General features: G+C 44.4%; 1 protein-coding gene and 1 long non-coding RNA gene across 5 annotated transcripts in view; one reads left to right on the top strand and one right to left on the bottom strand.

Moving 5' to 3' along the window:
• Window positions 1–4612, top strand: part of atp11a (ATPase phospholipid transporting 11A) — a 103557-nt gene extending 98945 nt beyond the window's left edge. For 3 of the 4 annotated variants that reach the window (XM_064969873.1, XM_064969872.1, XM_064969871.1), the window contains one exon: window positions 1462–4612. In XM_064969873.1, coding sequence (XP_064825945.1) covers window positions 1462–1722 — 261 coding nt within the window. In that variant the 3' untranslated portion in view covers window positions 1723–4612. The remainder of the gene's footprint in view (window positions 1–1461) is intronic. The other variant, XM_064969876.1, reaches the window with a different exon arrangement.
• LOC135542729 (uncharacterized) lies at window positions 4372–5619 on the bottom strand. Its single transcript, XR_010456124.1, has 3 exons — window positions 4556–5619; window positions 4460–4523; window positions 4372–4427 (listed from the first exon to the last, which is right to left on the bottom strand). It is a non-coding gene; the product is annotated as an uncharacterized LOC135542729 (long non-coding RNA).
• Window positions 5620–15541: the final 9922 nt, after the last annotated feature.

The raw sequence follows: 15541 nt of genomic DNA, 5'->3' as shown, positions 1-15541 counted from the left end.
ACTCTTCACCCATCCCTTCACCCCACTCTTCACCCAGCCCTTCACCCCACTCTTCACCCCACTCTTCACGCCACCCTTCGCCACACTCTTCACCCATCCCTTCAACCCACTCTTCACACAGCTCTTCACCCCACTCTTCACCCAGCCCTTCACCCCACTCTTCACCCAGCCCTTCACCCTACTCTTCACACAGCTCTTCACCCCACTCTTCACCCAGCCCTTCACCCCACTCTTCACCCAGCCCTTCACCCCACTTAATGTGTGGAGCACTGACAGGCTGTCTAGTCCCAGATGAAGTTTTAAGCATAATGCCATCAGTCTTAAGAGTTGTTCATTACCCTAATGAATGAAATATGCTTCCTGGTAAAGCTATCACAACTAGTTAAACATATCAAATAGGTGTCATTCTCTTTTTGAATGCTGAATACATTTATCATCAGTGCCATAGCAATTGTTTTGTGACAGCGGAACAAGTACTATTTTAAAGTAGAGCACTTACCCCCTCCAGTGTTTACAGAAGGTACTGCAGTCTGTGTTTAGTAACGAGCTCAAGGTAACACAATCGGCATCAGCTAAATGAGTAGGATGTCAGGAGATGCGTGGCTCCTCTGTAGTGTACTAAGTCTCTGGGCCAGACCTCTCCTTAATTAAACTATGTAGTCCGTCTGTTTAGCCTGTGAGGCTAGACTCCTGTCCTGACCAGACAGATTCTCAATCTATCCCAAAGTCCCAACTGAGTTAAGCAGAAGGCTCATACTGCTAGGATCTCCCTCCCCTGCCTAACACCATATGGTCTGGCTTGGGCCCTGTTCCTATACATTTCGAAATACATCCTGAATTTGTTCCTCCACCTAGAGGTAGTAAGCACTGAATTGTGTATGGCTGGATAGGTGAAAGTGAGGTTTAGAATCTAGCTTTCACCAATCCACAATAGGTTTGATTGATGTTCAGTGAGTCCAGTTCGAAGCTCGGCAGAGTGTTTGTCTGAGACTGAACAGCCATATTCACCTTGATGTTCTCTGAGGACATGCTGCATGCTTTGACCGACCGTTCACTTCTTCAGTTTGCTTATGTTTTGCTCCCTGACATCTTTTGCTAACAGGGTCTGGTGTGTTTGTGTTGATGTGGTTTTGGGGTAGGGGTAGTGGTGGGGTTTGTCGTCTTCTGGGTCCACCATGTGGTCAATCCTGGTTCTGGCAGACAGCAGAGTGTTGTATGCAGGCTTTTGTTCCTACCCAGTTTAGACTCACTGGATTAAATAAAATGTTGTTTTTTTTAATTAAAGACCACGATAAGTTGAAATGGTTGAATCAGGTTAATGCTGGACTGGAACAAAACCCTTCACACACCACACCTTTGAGGACCTGAATTGGCTACCACTTCCCTTGATCCAGATAATAACTCCTCTGTTCTCTCCCTCTTTCCTCTCTCTCCTCCCATCTCTCCATCCCTCCCTTACAGAATGCAGACAAGCTGTATAACGGCCAGCTATCGGAGTTCACCCCGCTGGCATCTCTCCACGCGCCCACGCGCAGGAGGGCCGACCACCAGAACCCCATTCCTAGAAGGTCTGAACCCTTCACCAAAAAACTCATGTTCACCCACTGGAGGGGCTGGCCCGACTACTGCACTTTCACCCCACTCCTCCAATTCGCCGGCAACTCCCGTCACTCTGGGGCTGGCTACGCCCACAATGGGGCAGGGCCTGAGACCTCGGTGTAGTCTAGAGTGGAGTTTAGTCTGATTTAGACTGGAAGTCTAGACCAAGATTTCAGTGTTGAGCAATTGACCACTGGAACAATCTGTCCTCTAGACAATAGATACCTAATCTAGACGCGTACAGTTACCAATGCCACTGTGAAAAAGCAAACAAACACCAAATACACACAGAAAGACGATCCACATGATCCACAGTCCTACGGCTGTGTTGTGTTAGCACAAGGAGCTGAGTGAACTGAACAGACTTGGCTCCAGGCAAGCAGAGCCTGTGGATTGGTGGAAAGGGCCTTGGCTCCACCCATTAATGTCTACTGTGGGTCTGAACCCTCAGACCCACCCTGCAGTGTGTGTGTGTGTGTGTCACTCCCCCGTATCTGTCTGTCAACTGTCTGTCAGTGATGATGTCATTTAAAGTGTTTGTCATGAATGATGTCACTCCCCCGTATCTCCCTGCCGACTGTCAACTGTCTGTCAGTGATGATGTCATTTAAAGTGTTTGTCATGAATGATGTCACTCCCCCGTATCTCCCTGCCGACTGTCAACTGTCTGTCAGTGATGATGTCATTTAAAGTGTTTGTCATGAAGGATGTCACTCCCCCATATCTCCCTGCCGACTGTCAACTGTCTGTCAGTGATGATGTCATTTGAAGCGTCATAAAGCAGGGCTGCCCAGTATGAATGGAAGATGTTCAGAGGTATTGCATGTGCTTTAACTGACCACACTTTCCTGTTTTTCTTTTGTCTTGTCTTTTCCTCTCTTCCTCTCTCTTTCTGTCCTGCTTTCTATAGAACAAACTGGTGTTGCCTCTGTGCATATCTCTTATCCAGGAACACGCCATAAGACACTAGTCTTTCCCAGTTCAGTTGTAAGTGGCTAGGCCGTGATAGTGGTTTATCTCTACTGGACTAGAGACAGTTCTGTGTGTGTGTGTGTGTGTGTGTGTGTGTGTGTGTGTGTGTGTGTGTGTGTGTGTGTGTGTGTGTGTGTGTGTGTGTGTGTGTGTGTGTGTGTGTGTGTGTGTGTGTGTGTGTGTGTAGTATCCCGTGTCACAGACTGTCCTTGTGTCTACTGTGGAGTGATGTGATTATGCCTCCATTCCCCCCTGTAACCGTCCCGTTTCTTGACATGAAAGCTGAGGCATCCTGCCTCAGGTAGTGCTAAGGACCCACAGTGGGAAACCAGTATGCATGGGAATCCTTTACCGCCTTAACATCTACAGTGTTTCCTTTGAAATACACAGTAGTCTGGAACCAAAGGCTCAGAAAATACTTTTTCAATGGTTTGCCTTGCTGGTTATTGCCTTACACTGAGACTGGGTGGGACAGAGGAAGAGAAATTCTGCCTTACACCACACCAGGATTGGTGGACAGTATTAGATAGGAGAGAGAACCTACTTTGTTTCTGGGCTTTAACGTTGTCCATGTAGATATCTAACATCTCTCACACTCAGATCTGAAGCCTTAAAGAGCAATGGATCTCTGTTACAGAAATACAACATGTAGAATGTAGACATTATGCTCAGCTGCTTTGCTCTGTCCCTTGGCATAAATAATATAGAACATACCCATAGAAGTCTCACACGATGCGTGAGAGCCTCATGAAGGTGTTATAAGATTGTTATAATTCTATCACAAGAGTCTGTCAGGGGTCTTAACATCTCATCTGTCAATATGTGCTCTCTCCCTCCCTCAGATCTTCTCTGATGCTTTTATGTTTAATTTTCTTTCTTCAAATGTTTTTTTTTTACCTCTACCATTTCTCCTCTTGTTCCTTTTGAAGTGATGCTCATGTGGATCTGTTCTCTCGAGCCTCACTACATCTCCTCCTCCTCACTGCTGCCTCCTCTCATCCTCCACTCCTCCTCTCATCCATTCATCCATTCATTCCTTCATCCGGTCATGCATCCCTCCATCCGTCTCCTAAGAACACAGTCTGTGTGGTGGGTGTAAGGAGAGAGAAAACGAGAAAGGGAGATGGAGGGGGGACTGTACCAAAACCAAGGTTTTTCTAGACACATTTAGATTTCTTGTGGTCCTGTGGTGCATTGTGGGATCTGTTCAAACCAAGAGGAACAAAAATATATTGATGTCCCATATATAGAAAAGGATGTTGTAATACACAGTGTGTGCGTGTGTGCGTGTGTGCGTGTGTGCGCGTGTGCGTGTGTGTGTGTGCAGATATCTGTTTCATTGAAAGCAGCAATGATATTTAAGATGGTCGTCTGTTATTAGGTGGTATTATGAATCTTCACTGAAATGTAAAGACACTAAACATTACACCACAGTCAGAACTATAACACTGGACATTACACCACAGTCAGAACTATAACACTGGACATTACACCACAGTCAGACCTATAACACTGGACATTGCACCACAGTCAGAACTATAACACTGGACATTACACCACAGTCAGACCTATAACACTGGACATTACACCACAGTCAGAACTATAACACTGGACATTACACCACAGTCAGACCTATAACACTGGACATTACACCACAGTCAGAACTATAACACTGGACATTACACCACAGTCAGAACTATAACACTGGACATTACACCACAGTCAGACCTATAACACTGGACATTGCACCACAGTCAGAACTATAACACTGGACATTACACCACAGTCAGACCTATAACACTGGACATTACACCACAGTCAGAACTATAACACTGGACATTACACCACAGTCAGACCTATAACACTGGACATTACACCACAGTCAGACCTATAACACTGGACATTACACCACAGTCAGAACTATAACACTGGACATTACACCACGGTCAGAACTATAACATTGGACATTACACCACAGTCAGACCTATAACACTGGACATTACACCACAGTCAGAACTATAACACTGGACATTACACCACAGTCAGACCTATAACACTGGACATTACACCACAGTCAGAACTATAACACTGGACATTGCTATGACAAGGTTTACAAATAATAAATGAATTAGTGAATGATTCATGAATGAATGATTACAATGGATGACTAAATGATGAGTGGCCGGCTGTAAGGAAGTGGATGACTAAATGATGAGTGACCGGCTGTAAGGAAGTGGATGACTAAATGATGAATGACCGGCTGTAAGGAAGTGGATGACTAAATGATGAGTGACCGGCTGTAAGGAAGTGGATGACTAAATGATGAGTGGCCGGCTGTAAGGAAGTGGATGACTAAATGATGAGTGGCCGGCTGTAAGGAAGTGGATGACTAAATGATGAGTGACCGGCTGTAAGGAAGTGGATGACTAAATGATGAATGACCGGCTGTAAGGAAGTGGATGACTAAATGATGAGTGACCGGCTGTAAGGAAGTGGATGACTAAATGATGAGTGACCGGCTGTAAGGAAGTGGATGACTAAATGATGAGTGACCGGCTGTAAGGAAGTGGATGACTAAATGATGAGTGACCGGCTGTAAGGAAGTGGATGACTAAATGATGAGTGGCCGGCTGTAAGGAAGTGGATGACTAAATGATGAGTGACCGGCTGTAAGGAAGTGGATGACTAAATAATGAGTGACCGGCTGTAAGGAAGTGGATGACTAAATGATGAGTGACCGGCTGTAAGGAAGTGGATGACTCCAAAAATGGTGAGAACTAGTGTTTTTATCAGCACTTCTGTGGTCATCTGTTAATTAGTTAGAGGATGAATGAGACTGGTACTTAGACAGTCGTTTAGGGTGTTTATAATGTTGACTGACTTGTTTGCATGCTCTGCCTCTGTCATACCACTGGATGTCATGAGCTTCTCTGTGAGTTTATGAATCAAACAAGCATAACTTCTCTTTCTCTGACAGTTCAACACTCTCCAAACTGAAATATCTCTTAATTGCTTTGAGGTCTCGTCCAGTCGAAACCTATTCCATAAAAGCTTGAAAACTTGAAGCAAACTACGCTATTATAAGTTGACTGTATTGTCTAGAATTGATTGTATTGATATTCTTTGTTTGATATTCTGTATAGCATTTTGTCTCTGTTAGGTTTCCTGTTTGAAAAGGCCTAGAGCTCAACTCAATAATCAGTTGGTTTGGAGGAAAATGTTGGTTCTGTGAGTGACTAACCCTCAGAAAGATGGAGAAAGAGAGAGTATGTGCATTTGACTGTTTTAGTCCTGTAGGTGTTGCTGGCTATGCTTCAGAATATTGAATGTATATGAAGCCTACTCCTTAAAGCCTGTCATTATGACATATATCTGTGTTTTAGGATCTTAGTAATATCAGCAAACAAGGATGGATGCTATTGAACAAAACTCCCACGTGTTCAACTGTGAGCTGGCTTGTTGCTGTTAGAATTATGTTGGACAAACCACTGCAGTACATCAACATTTCCATGATCCAGAACGGAAATGATCACCAAATACTGACACGTAGTAAGAATGTAGAGTTTTTCAGGCAGCGACCCTGTTCTGATCAGAATTCTCTCATTTAGGTATTTTTGTATATCTTAGAAAAATCCTGTTTTGTTACTTTTTTTCCCAACGGTAAACAGCCTGAGTGAACTGTCTTAATCTAGCCACCATCTTTGCAGCTGTCACGGGGAAGAGAGACATCACGCAAATGAAACAATATAGCTTTACAATTCTGCTTTCTGTCAATTAATATACTAAGATATCCAAGTACAATTGTCTCTTCTGTGTTCCTACACTGAAATAATACATGTTTCTCGCATGAAATATGGGTTTGTTTTTAAAGATACTTTGAATGCCATTGACTATGGTTTAAGGTGTGACCAAATGAATAACTATAGTAGATGTTTATTGTTCTAATATATAACTTTACTGACTTAGTGAGGCTTGAACTTTTCTTTTACAATGCATCGGCACATAGCGTTATGACATCCCTCATAACTTTGACTATATTTACATCTATGTATACTTCTGTGCACTCTTTAAGGTGTGCATATATATATATTACTGTATGTAGTAAAGGTAATTCATGTACAGTTTTGGGGTCTTTTTCTATACAGTTTTTAACAGATTGAATTCTGTAGATACATGTGGATTTTTGCCAGCCTTTCTGTAGCTATCAATGGCAAACAACTAATTGTTTCATGTGCTTGTAATAAAACCAAAAATAAAACATGAGTTTGTTGTTTTTGAAAGAAGATTATGAAATAACCATTAATTTTCCACTGTTATTAGCCTTACTATTATAATATTTTGTCATATTATATTCAATTTTCAGATATTTTCCCATCATTCACAATAGTTACACTTCACCCAACAGCCAGATGGTGGTGCTGCAGTATGCCTTATTAGGGGCTGTATGCCCAAGACCACCCTTAGTGTTGAACAGAGACTGGGATAACTCATTAATGTTCAAGATGTCATAATGATTAGAACGACTGTGTGAGATTTGATTTGGGCATCCTTTTCAGTTTCCGTCAATTTTGTATCTTCTACCGTCCTCAGGCTTCTGGATCTGAGATCTGTCAATCTGTCTGTCACGGATAAAGAGTATCTAGGCCAGCGTGCTTTATGACAGAATTTAAGACTTCCAGAATCCTGTATTTGTGATGTTTTAATGCTGTTGAAATTAGCTGTTAGGCTCATATTAATTTAAAGAGGAAAAAGACACAGTGAACTAAGTCTATATCCTTACATTTATTTTCACACTTCAAACATGAATTATCCAGCACATTATTCCTAGGACCCTTATATTTCGTCCCTTGTAAGTGGTATTGGGGGAAACACTTGTGGTGTTTTTGAATGTGCTGAACATGAACACGGCTATGTGCAGGCAGAGGTGTTGTCCTCTTTAGAGTGGTCCCTGCGCCGCTGTGTGCCAGGAGAAGGTTTTAACGTACACTTAAAAACGCTCTCAGCTCCTCACGTCCCTGAGGATGGATGTCTGGCAGCGGAAAATAGGATTTACCCAGAACTGAGAGATGGAGATGGAGGGATGTGGAAGGAGAGGAAGCCAGAGTAAGGGAGAAGGAGACGGAAAGATAGAGGAGAGGGATAAATAGAGGAGCGATGGAAAGAGTAGAGAGAAGAAAGCTGGACTCCCAGTTGGCCTGTAAAAACTTCCATGTGTATTATTCAATCTGTAGACCATGTTATGTAATTATTGAAACGGCATCAGATGTCTGGTAATATGACATGTGATCGGGGGGTGTGGATCGTGATCGGGGGGTGTGGATCGTGATCGGGGGGTGTGGATCGTGATCGGGGGGTGTGGATCGTGATCAGGGGGTGTTTAGAGTGACTCTCACGTCCCAGTATACATGATGTAATACCTCTGATCAGAGAAGTGTGTGTGTGTGTGTGTGTGTGTGTGTGTGTGTGTGTGTGTGTGTGTGTGTGAATACTTGATAACCTGCATATGTGTGTATGATGCCCACGTGTGTGTGTGTGTGTGTGTGTGTGTGTGTGTGTGTGTGTGTGTGTGTGTGTGTGTGTGTGTGTGTGTGTGTGTGTGTGTGTGTGTCGAGGGGTATAGAACAACCTGAGCCTTAGGAGATCTTCAGGTAGAAGGGAGAGATCTGCTGCATTACATGCGAATAAACCCAGATGAATTGCAGCTTAGAGATCTAGCATGTCGTATATTTGTATTTATTATGGATCCCCATTAGTTCCTGCCAAGGCAACAGCTACTCTTCCTGGAGTCCAGGAACATGAAGGCAGTAATGAACGATTGGTGACTTGCATCTATAGAAGTCTCTGCTTTTTGTCTGACGTTTGTTAGTACAAAACCATGGCATCTTTTAGCATCTACCCAAATACCCATCTTGGAATATCACTAATGGAGCCTTTATAGCCTGTCCAAGTTTCATGGATACATTATAATACAGCACATGTTCTGCCCTCAGAGTTGTCAGCCTGTGTGTATCCATGCTAATAACAGAGTCGAACTGACTTGACAAGCCAGGCATTTGATTAATGAATTCTCAGCTGTTTTTGACAAACATTTTGTCACCTGTTGTAAAAGCACACCATTCACCGCGGGTAGACTTGATTATTCTGTAACATACTGGATTAAAGTAATTAATCCTAATAAGCACTGAAGGACCATCTACAGTGCTATCTCAGTTCTAGAGGCTTGCTGAGGTAGTGATCTTAAAGCAAGGCTGCTATTCACAATGTTTAATGGAGTGTGTACTGCCGAGGCATTCAGACGTGAAATCTCAGAATTAGGTCTGAAATTGCTGTTATTTGCTAAGATTGTTTATGAATCATTACACTTTTTTGTCTTTGTCTGTGGAATTGCCTGTTCATTACTGACTTCTAATGGTGTTTTAATAACGGATCAGTTCACACTGAGTCGAGTAGTGGTGCGGTGGGTTTTTACCAGAACTCCACTTTTAGTTAGGGAGCTATACATCTAGGGACAGTTGTTGGAGGACCTTCAGCTACGAGAGAAACTATTTTTCTTTTCTATTTTGTAGGAGGGGGGGATTTTTATTCAACGCAAACACGATTGACTTATTGAGTCTATGTGAAGCGAGCACAACACACCATTCAGTAAATAAAACAAACCCAAATCATTGAGATAAGGTTAAATGACACTATATAAAACCAGATATCCAGACCACACTCTTCCACAACACCTGACAAGCAACACAGTAGTATATCGCAGTAATGATTTGCATTTGAATAAAGTCACTCCAATGCACATTCTCTACCTGCACCCAAACGAGGGTGACCTGATGCGGCCTGGGTGTGTTGACTCCAGATGAAGCTGTGTGACCCGTTTCACCCCAGGAGCCATTAAGGCGGAGCCTGTGACAGTTACTATGACACCTGTGATTCTGAGGGCCCGGCACGTTGGCCCCTGAACGCTTACTCAAATCAGGAAGGGACTAGAATGGGAGCAGGAGCAGAAAGCTTCACAACACCTCTAACCTCCCGCCTTGATGGAGTCAATTGTGCAGAAATTCCATTCCATAGCCTTTGGGAGCTCATCTCGATGTGACTACACAACACAATACAACACAATACAACTTTATTATTCCCCTATAAGGAGCAATTTAAGAGGGACTCGTTGAGAGCAAAATAGCACAATTACAGTCCATACGTCCTCAATGTACTGTGCATGCCTCTCACTCTATGTAAGCCTATAGATACATCCATACTGTTCATTAATTCTATATTATACCATGACATCCCCTTTGTCTCACCACGAATGTGAGAGATGTACTGTATAAGGACTAATACAATTTGACTAACAATAACCATACAGAGCTTTTGTCATTTGACACGTGATTTAGCCGCATCAGTTTTACATTGCTGGATAAAACACGTTTCTACAAAACACAGCCCTGTTGTTCTGTATATCACTGTGCCATCATTATTACACATTCTGAAAGATATTATGATCCGAATGAAATAATGTGTATTTCAATAAGGCTCATACATGCCTCGGGGGAAAGGAGACAGGAGGCTGCGTGCTGTGGCTCGATTCAAAGTTAGATCAGTGGGTTGATTGAATGGTAAGAACCATGGGGGTTATTCATGACAAACGGAGGATGACAATATTCCCTCAACTCTGCCCAACGAGGAGTTTGTTCATCCCTTCTAAGTGTTCTATTAGAATCACAACTCCCTAAATCCTATTTGGATTCAGTTCCATTACGAAATGTTGAATGACTTCCAAGTGCCAGTGGCAACATATTGCTATTTATTCCCATTCTAATAAGGAGAAAAAGACACGCAATTTATATTGTTAATCATGTTAGGCGACTATTTTACTGTAATGTAAGAAGACAGGGAGGATCAAGATGAAAGCCTACGCGATTTGGAAGCATTATATTCAGAAGCTCTCCAGTTATGAGACCACGTTGAAAATGTAATATGCCAATTCAGTTCTAATCACACTGATCAGAAAGGACACTTTGAAATCAGAAGAGCCAGACCCGAATATTAAATAAATGATGACAGAGTTCTGCGTACGGGAGACCCATGCATTTATATTCACTTAGACTTTATCTCAATTATATTTTCTGGTTAAATGTGGTAAAGAATGTGTTTTCCTGATGTGTTTTTCAAGTGAGACCAGGTCGAGGCAGGAGCTATCAAACATTTAGAACACACACTGCCTTTCAAAAGTTTGGGGTCACTTAGAAATGTCCTTGTTTTTGTCCATTAAAATAGCATCAAGGGGCCTCCTGGTTGGCGCAGTGGTCTCAGGCTGAGACTCTGGGTTCGAGCCCAGGCTCTGTCGCAGCCGGCCGCGACCGGGAGGGCCATGGAGCGAAGCACAACTGGCCTAGCATCGTCCGGGTTAGGGAGGGTTTGGCCGGGAGGGATGTCCTTGTCTCATCGCGCACTAGCGACTCCTTTGCCCGCGCGCAGTGCACACTGACCATGTCGCCAGGCGTACGGGGTTTCCTCCGACACATTGGTGCGGATGGCTTCCGGGTTGGATGGGCGCTGTGTTAAGAAGCAGTGTGGCTTGGTTGGGTTGTGTTTCGGAGGACGCATGGCTCTCGACCTTCGTCTCTCCCGAGCCCGTACGGGAGTTGTAGCGATGAGACAAGATATTAGCTACTAACAATTGGGGAGAAAAAGGGGGTAAATTTAAAAAAAATAAAGAATAACATCAAATTGATCAGAAATACAGTGTAGACATTGTTAATGTTGTAAATGACTATTGTAGCTGGAAACGGCTGATTTTTAATGGAATATCTACATAGGCGTACAGAGGCCCATTATCAGCAACCATCACTCCTGTGTTCCAATGGCACTTTGTGTTAGCTAATCCAAGTTTATCATTTTAAAAGGCTAACTGATCATTAGAAAAGCCTTTTGCAATTATGTTAGTACAGCTGAAAACGGATGTCCTGATTAATGAAGCATTAAAACTGGCCTTCTTTAGACTAGTTGAGTATCTGGAGCATCAGCATTTGTGGGTTCGATTACAGGCTCAAAATTTCCAGAAACAAAAAGCTTTCTTCGGAAACTCGTCAGTATATTCTTGTTTTGAGAAATGAAGGCTATTCCATGCAAGAAACTGAAGATCTCGTACAACGCTGTGTACTATTCCCTTCACAGAACAGCGTAAACTGGCTCTAACCAGAATATAAAGAGGAGTGGGAGGCCCCGGGTCACAACTGAGCAAGAGGACAAGTACGTTAGTGTCTAGTTTGAGAAACAGACGCCTCACAAGTCCTCAACTGGCAGCTTCATTAAATAGTACACGCAAAACACCAGTCTCAATGTCAACAGTGGAGGCGACTCCGGGATGCTGGCCTTCTAGGCAGAGTTGCAAAGAAAAAGCCATATCTCAGACTGGCCAATAAAAATAAAATATTAAGATGGGCAAAAGAACATAGACACTAGACAGTGGAACTCTGCCTCTAATCAAACTCACAAATACTGATGCTCCAGATACTCAACTAGTCTAAAGAAGGCCAGTTTTATTGCTTCTTTAATCAGGACATCCATTTTCAGCTGTGCTAACATAATTGCAAAAGGCTTTTCCAATTATCAGTTAGCCTTTTAAAATGATAAACTTGGATTACGTAGCTAACATAACGTGCCATTGGAACACAGGAGTGATGGTTGCTAATAATGGGCCTCTGTATTCATAAAAAATCTGCCGTTTCCAGCTACAATAGTCATTTACAACATTAACAATGTGTACACTGTATTTCTGATCAATTTGATGTTATTTTAATGGACAAAAAAGATTTCTAAGTGGGCCCAAACTTTTGAACGGTAGTGTACATATTTTTTTCATGCTGGACCGCCAGCATCTTAAGTGTGCTGGCAGTCCCCTTTCTGCTCTCTTCTTTCTCTGCTCGGAGCAAGGACAGCCTTCCTTCTCTTCCCTCCATCTCCAACCCTCTCCCTCCTCTTCCTCCCTTCTCTTCCCTCCGTCTCCAACCCTCTCCCCCCTCTTCCTCCCTTCTCTTCCCTCCGTCTCCAACCCTCTCCCACCTCTTCCTTCCTTCTCTTCCCTCCGTCTTCAACCCTCTCCCTCCTCTTTCTTCCTTCTCTTCCCTCCGTCTCCAACCCTCTCCCTCCTCTTCCTTACTCTTCCCTCCATCTCCAACCCTCTCCCACCTCTTCCTTTCTTATCTTTCCTCTGTCTCCAACCCTCTCCTACCTATTCCTTCCATCTCCAGCCCTCTCCAACCTCTTCCTTTCTTATCTTCCCTCTCCCTCTTGGCCCCCAATCAAGTTGATTGATTGATTTTACGCCTCTTATCAAGAGGAGCAGGCGTCATCAAATAACAATGTTGTCTTTGAGGGGCTACGCCTCCCCTCTCACAGACAGAGACAGACAGACCGGCAAGGATCAGACATACAGGCAGGGATCAGACAGACAAACAGGGATAAGACAGTGTACAGACAGGCAGGGATCAGACAGTGTACAGACAGGTAGCGATCAGACAGTGTACAGACAGGCAGGGATCAGACAGTGTACAAACATACAGGGATCAGACAGTGTACAGACAGACAGGGATCAGACAGACAGACAGGGATCAGACAGACAGGGTTCAGACAGTGTACAGACAAACAGGGAACAGACCGTGTACAGACAGACAGGGTTAAGACGGTGTACAGACAGACAGGGATCAGACAGACAGACAGTGATCAGACAGACAGACAGACAGGGTTAAGACGGTGTACAGACAGACAGGGTTCAGACAGTGTACAGACAGACAGGGATCAGACAGGCAGGGATCAGCCAGTGTACAGACAGACAGAACGGGATCAGACAGGCAGACAGACAGGCAGGGATCAGACAGACAGGCAGGGATCAGACAGTGTACAGACAGACAGGGATCAGACAAACCGGCAGGGATCAGACAGTGTACAGACAGACATGGATCAGACAGTGTACAGACAGACAGGGATCAGACAAACAGACAGACAGACAGACAGACAGATAGGGATCAGACAGACAGACAGACAGACAGACAGAGTTCAGACAGTGTACAGACAGACAGGGATCAGACAGACAGGCAGGGTTCAGACAGTGTACAGACAAACAGGGATCAGACAGACAGACAGACAGGGATCAGCCAGTGTACAGAGAGACAGACAGATAGGGATCAGACAGACAGACAGACAGACAGACAGACAGGGTTCAGACAGTGTATAGACAGACAGGAATCAGACAGACAGGCAGGGTTCAGACAGTGTACAGACAGACAGGGATCAGACAAACAGGCAGGGTTCAGGCAGTGTACAGACAAACAGGGATCAGACAGTGTACAGACAGACAGGGATCAGACAGACAGGCAGGGATCAGACAGTGTACAGACAGACAGGGATCAGACAGACAGGCAGGGATCAGACAGTGTACAGACAGACAGGGATCAGACAGACAGGCAGGGATCAGACAGTGTACAGACAGACAGGGAACAGACAGACAGACATGGATCCGACAGTGTACAGACAGACAGGGATCAGACAAACAGACAGACAGACAGACAGACAGACAGACAGACAGACAGACAGACAGACAGACAGGGTTCAGACAGTGTACAGACAGACATGGATCAGACAGACAGACAGACAGGGTTCAGACAGTGTACAGACAAACAGGGATCAGAGAGGCAGGGTTCAGACAGTGTACAGACAGACAGGGATCAGACAGACAGACAGACAGACAGACAGACAGATAGGGATCAGACAGACAGACAGACAGACAGACAGGGTTCAGACAGTGTACAGACAGACAGGGATCAGACAGACAGACAGGGATCAAACAGGCAGGGTTCAGACAGTGTACAGACAGACAGGGATCAGACAGTGTATAGACAGACAGACAGACAGACAGACAGACAGACAGACAGACAGACAAACAGACAGGGTTCAGACAGTGTAAAAACAAATCGGGATCAGACAAACAGGCAGGGATCAGACAGTGTACAGACAAACAGGAATCAGACAAATCGGGATCAGACAAACAGGCAGGGTTCAGACAGTGTACAGACAGACAGACAGACAGGGTTCAGACAGTGTACAGACAGACAGGGATCAGACAGGCAGTGTTCAGACAGTGTACAGAAAGACAGACAGGGTTCAGACAGTGTACAGCCAAACAGGGATCAGACAGACAGGATTCAGACAGTGTACAGACAGACAGGGATCAGACAGACAGACAGGGTTCAGTCAGTGTACAGACAGACAGGGTTCAGACAGTGTACAGACAAATAGGGATCAGACAGACAGACAGACAGACAGACAGACAGACAGGGTTCAGACAGTGTACAGACAGACAGGGATCAGACAGACAGACAGGGATCAGACAGACAGGCAGGGTTCAGACAGTGTACAGACAAACAGGGATCAAACAGACAGACAGGGATCAGCCAGTGTACAGACAGACAGACAGATAGGGATCAGACAGACAGACAGACAGACAGGGTTCAGACAGTGTACAGACAGACATGAATCAGACAGACAGGCAGGGTTCAGACAGTGTACAGACAGACAGGGATCAGACAAACAGGCAGGGTTCAGGCAGTGTACAGACAAACAGGGATCAGACAGACAGACAGGGTTTGGACAGTGTACAGACAGACAGGGATCAGACAGTGTACAGACAGACAGGGATCAGACAGACAGGGATCAGACAGACAGACGGGGATCAGACAGACAGACAGACAGACAGACAGACAGGGTTTGGACAGTGTACAGACAGACAGGGATCAGACAGTGTACAGAAAGACAGGGATCAGACAGACAGACAGGGATCAGACAGACAGACAGGGATCAGACAGTGTACAGACAGACAGGGATCAGACAGACAGACAGGGATCAGACAAACAGGCAGGGTTCAGACAGTGTACAGACAAACAGGGATCAGACAGACAGACAGACAATGTTCAGACAG

This window comes from Oncorhynchus masou, chromosome 6, assembly GCF_036934945.1.
Source record: "Oncorhynchus masou masou isolate Uvic2021 chromosome 6, UVic_Omas_1.1, whole genome shotgun sequence".
NCBI classification, from domain to species: domain Eukaryota; kingdom Metazoa; phylum Chordata; class Actinopteri; order Salmoniformes; family Salmonidae; genus Oncorhynchus; species Oncorhynchus masou.
This window is presented reverse-complemented; position numbering and strand designations above follow the sequence as displayed.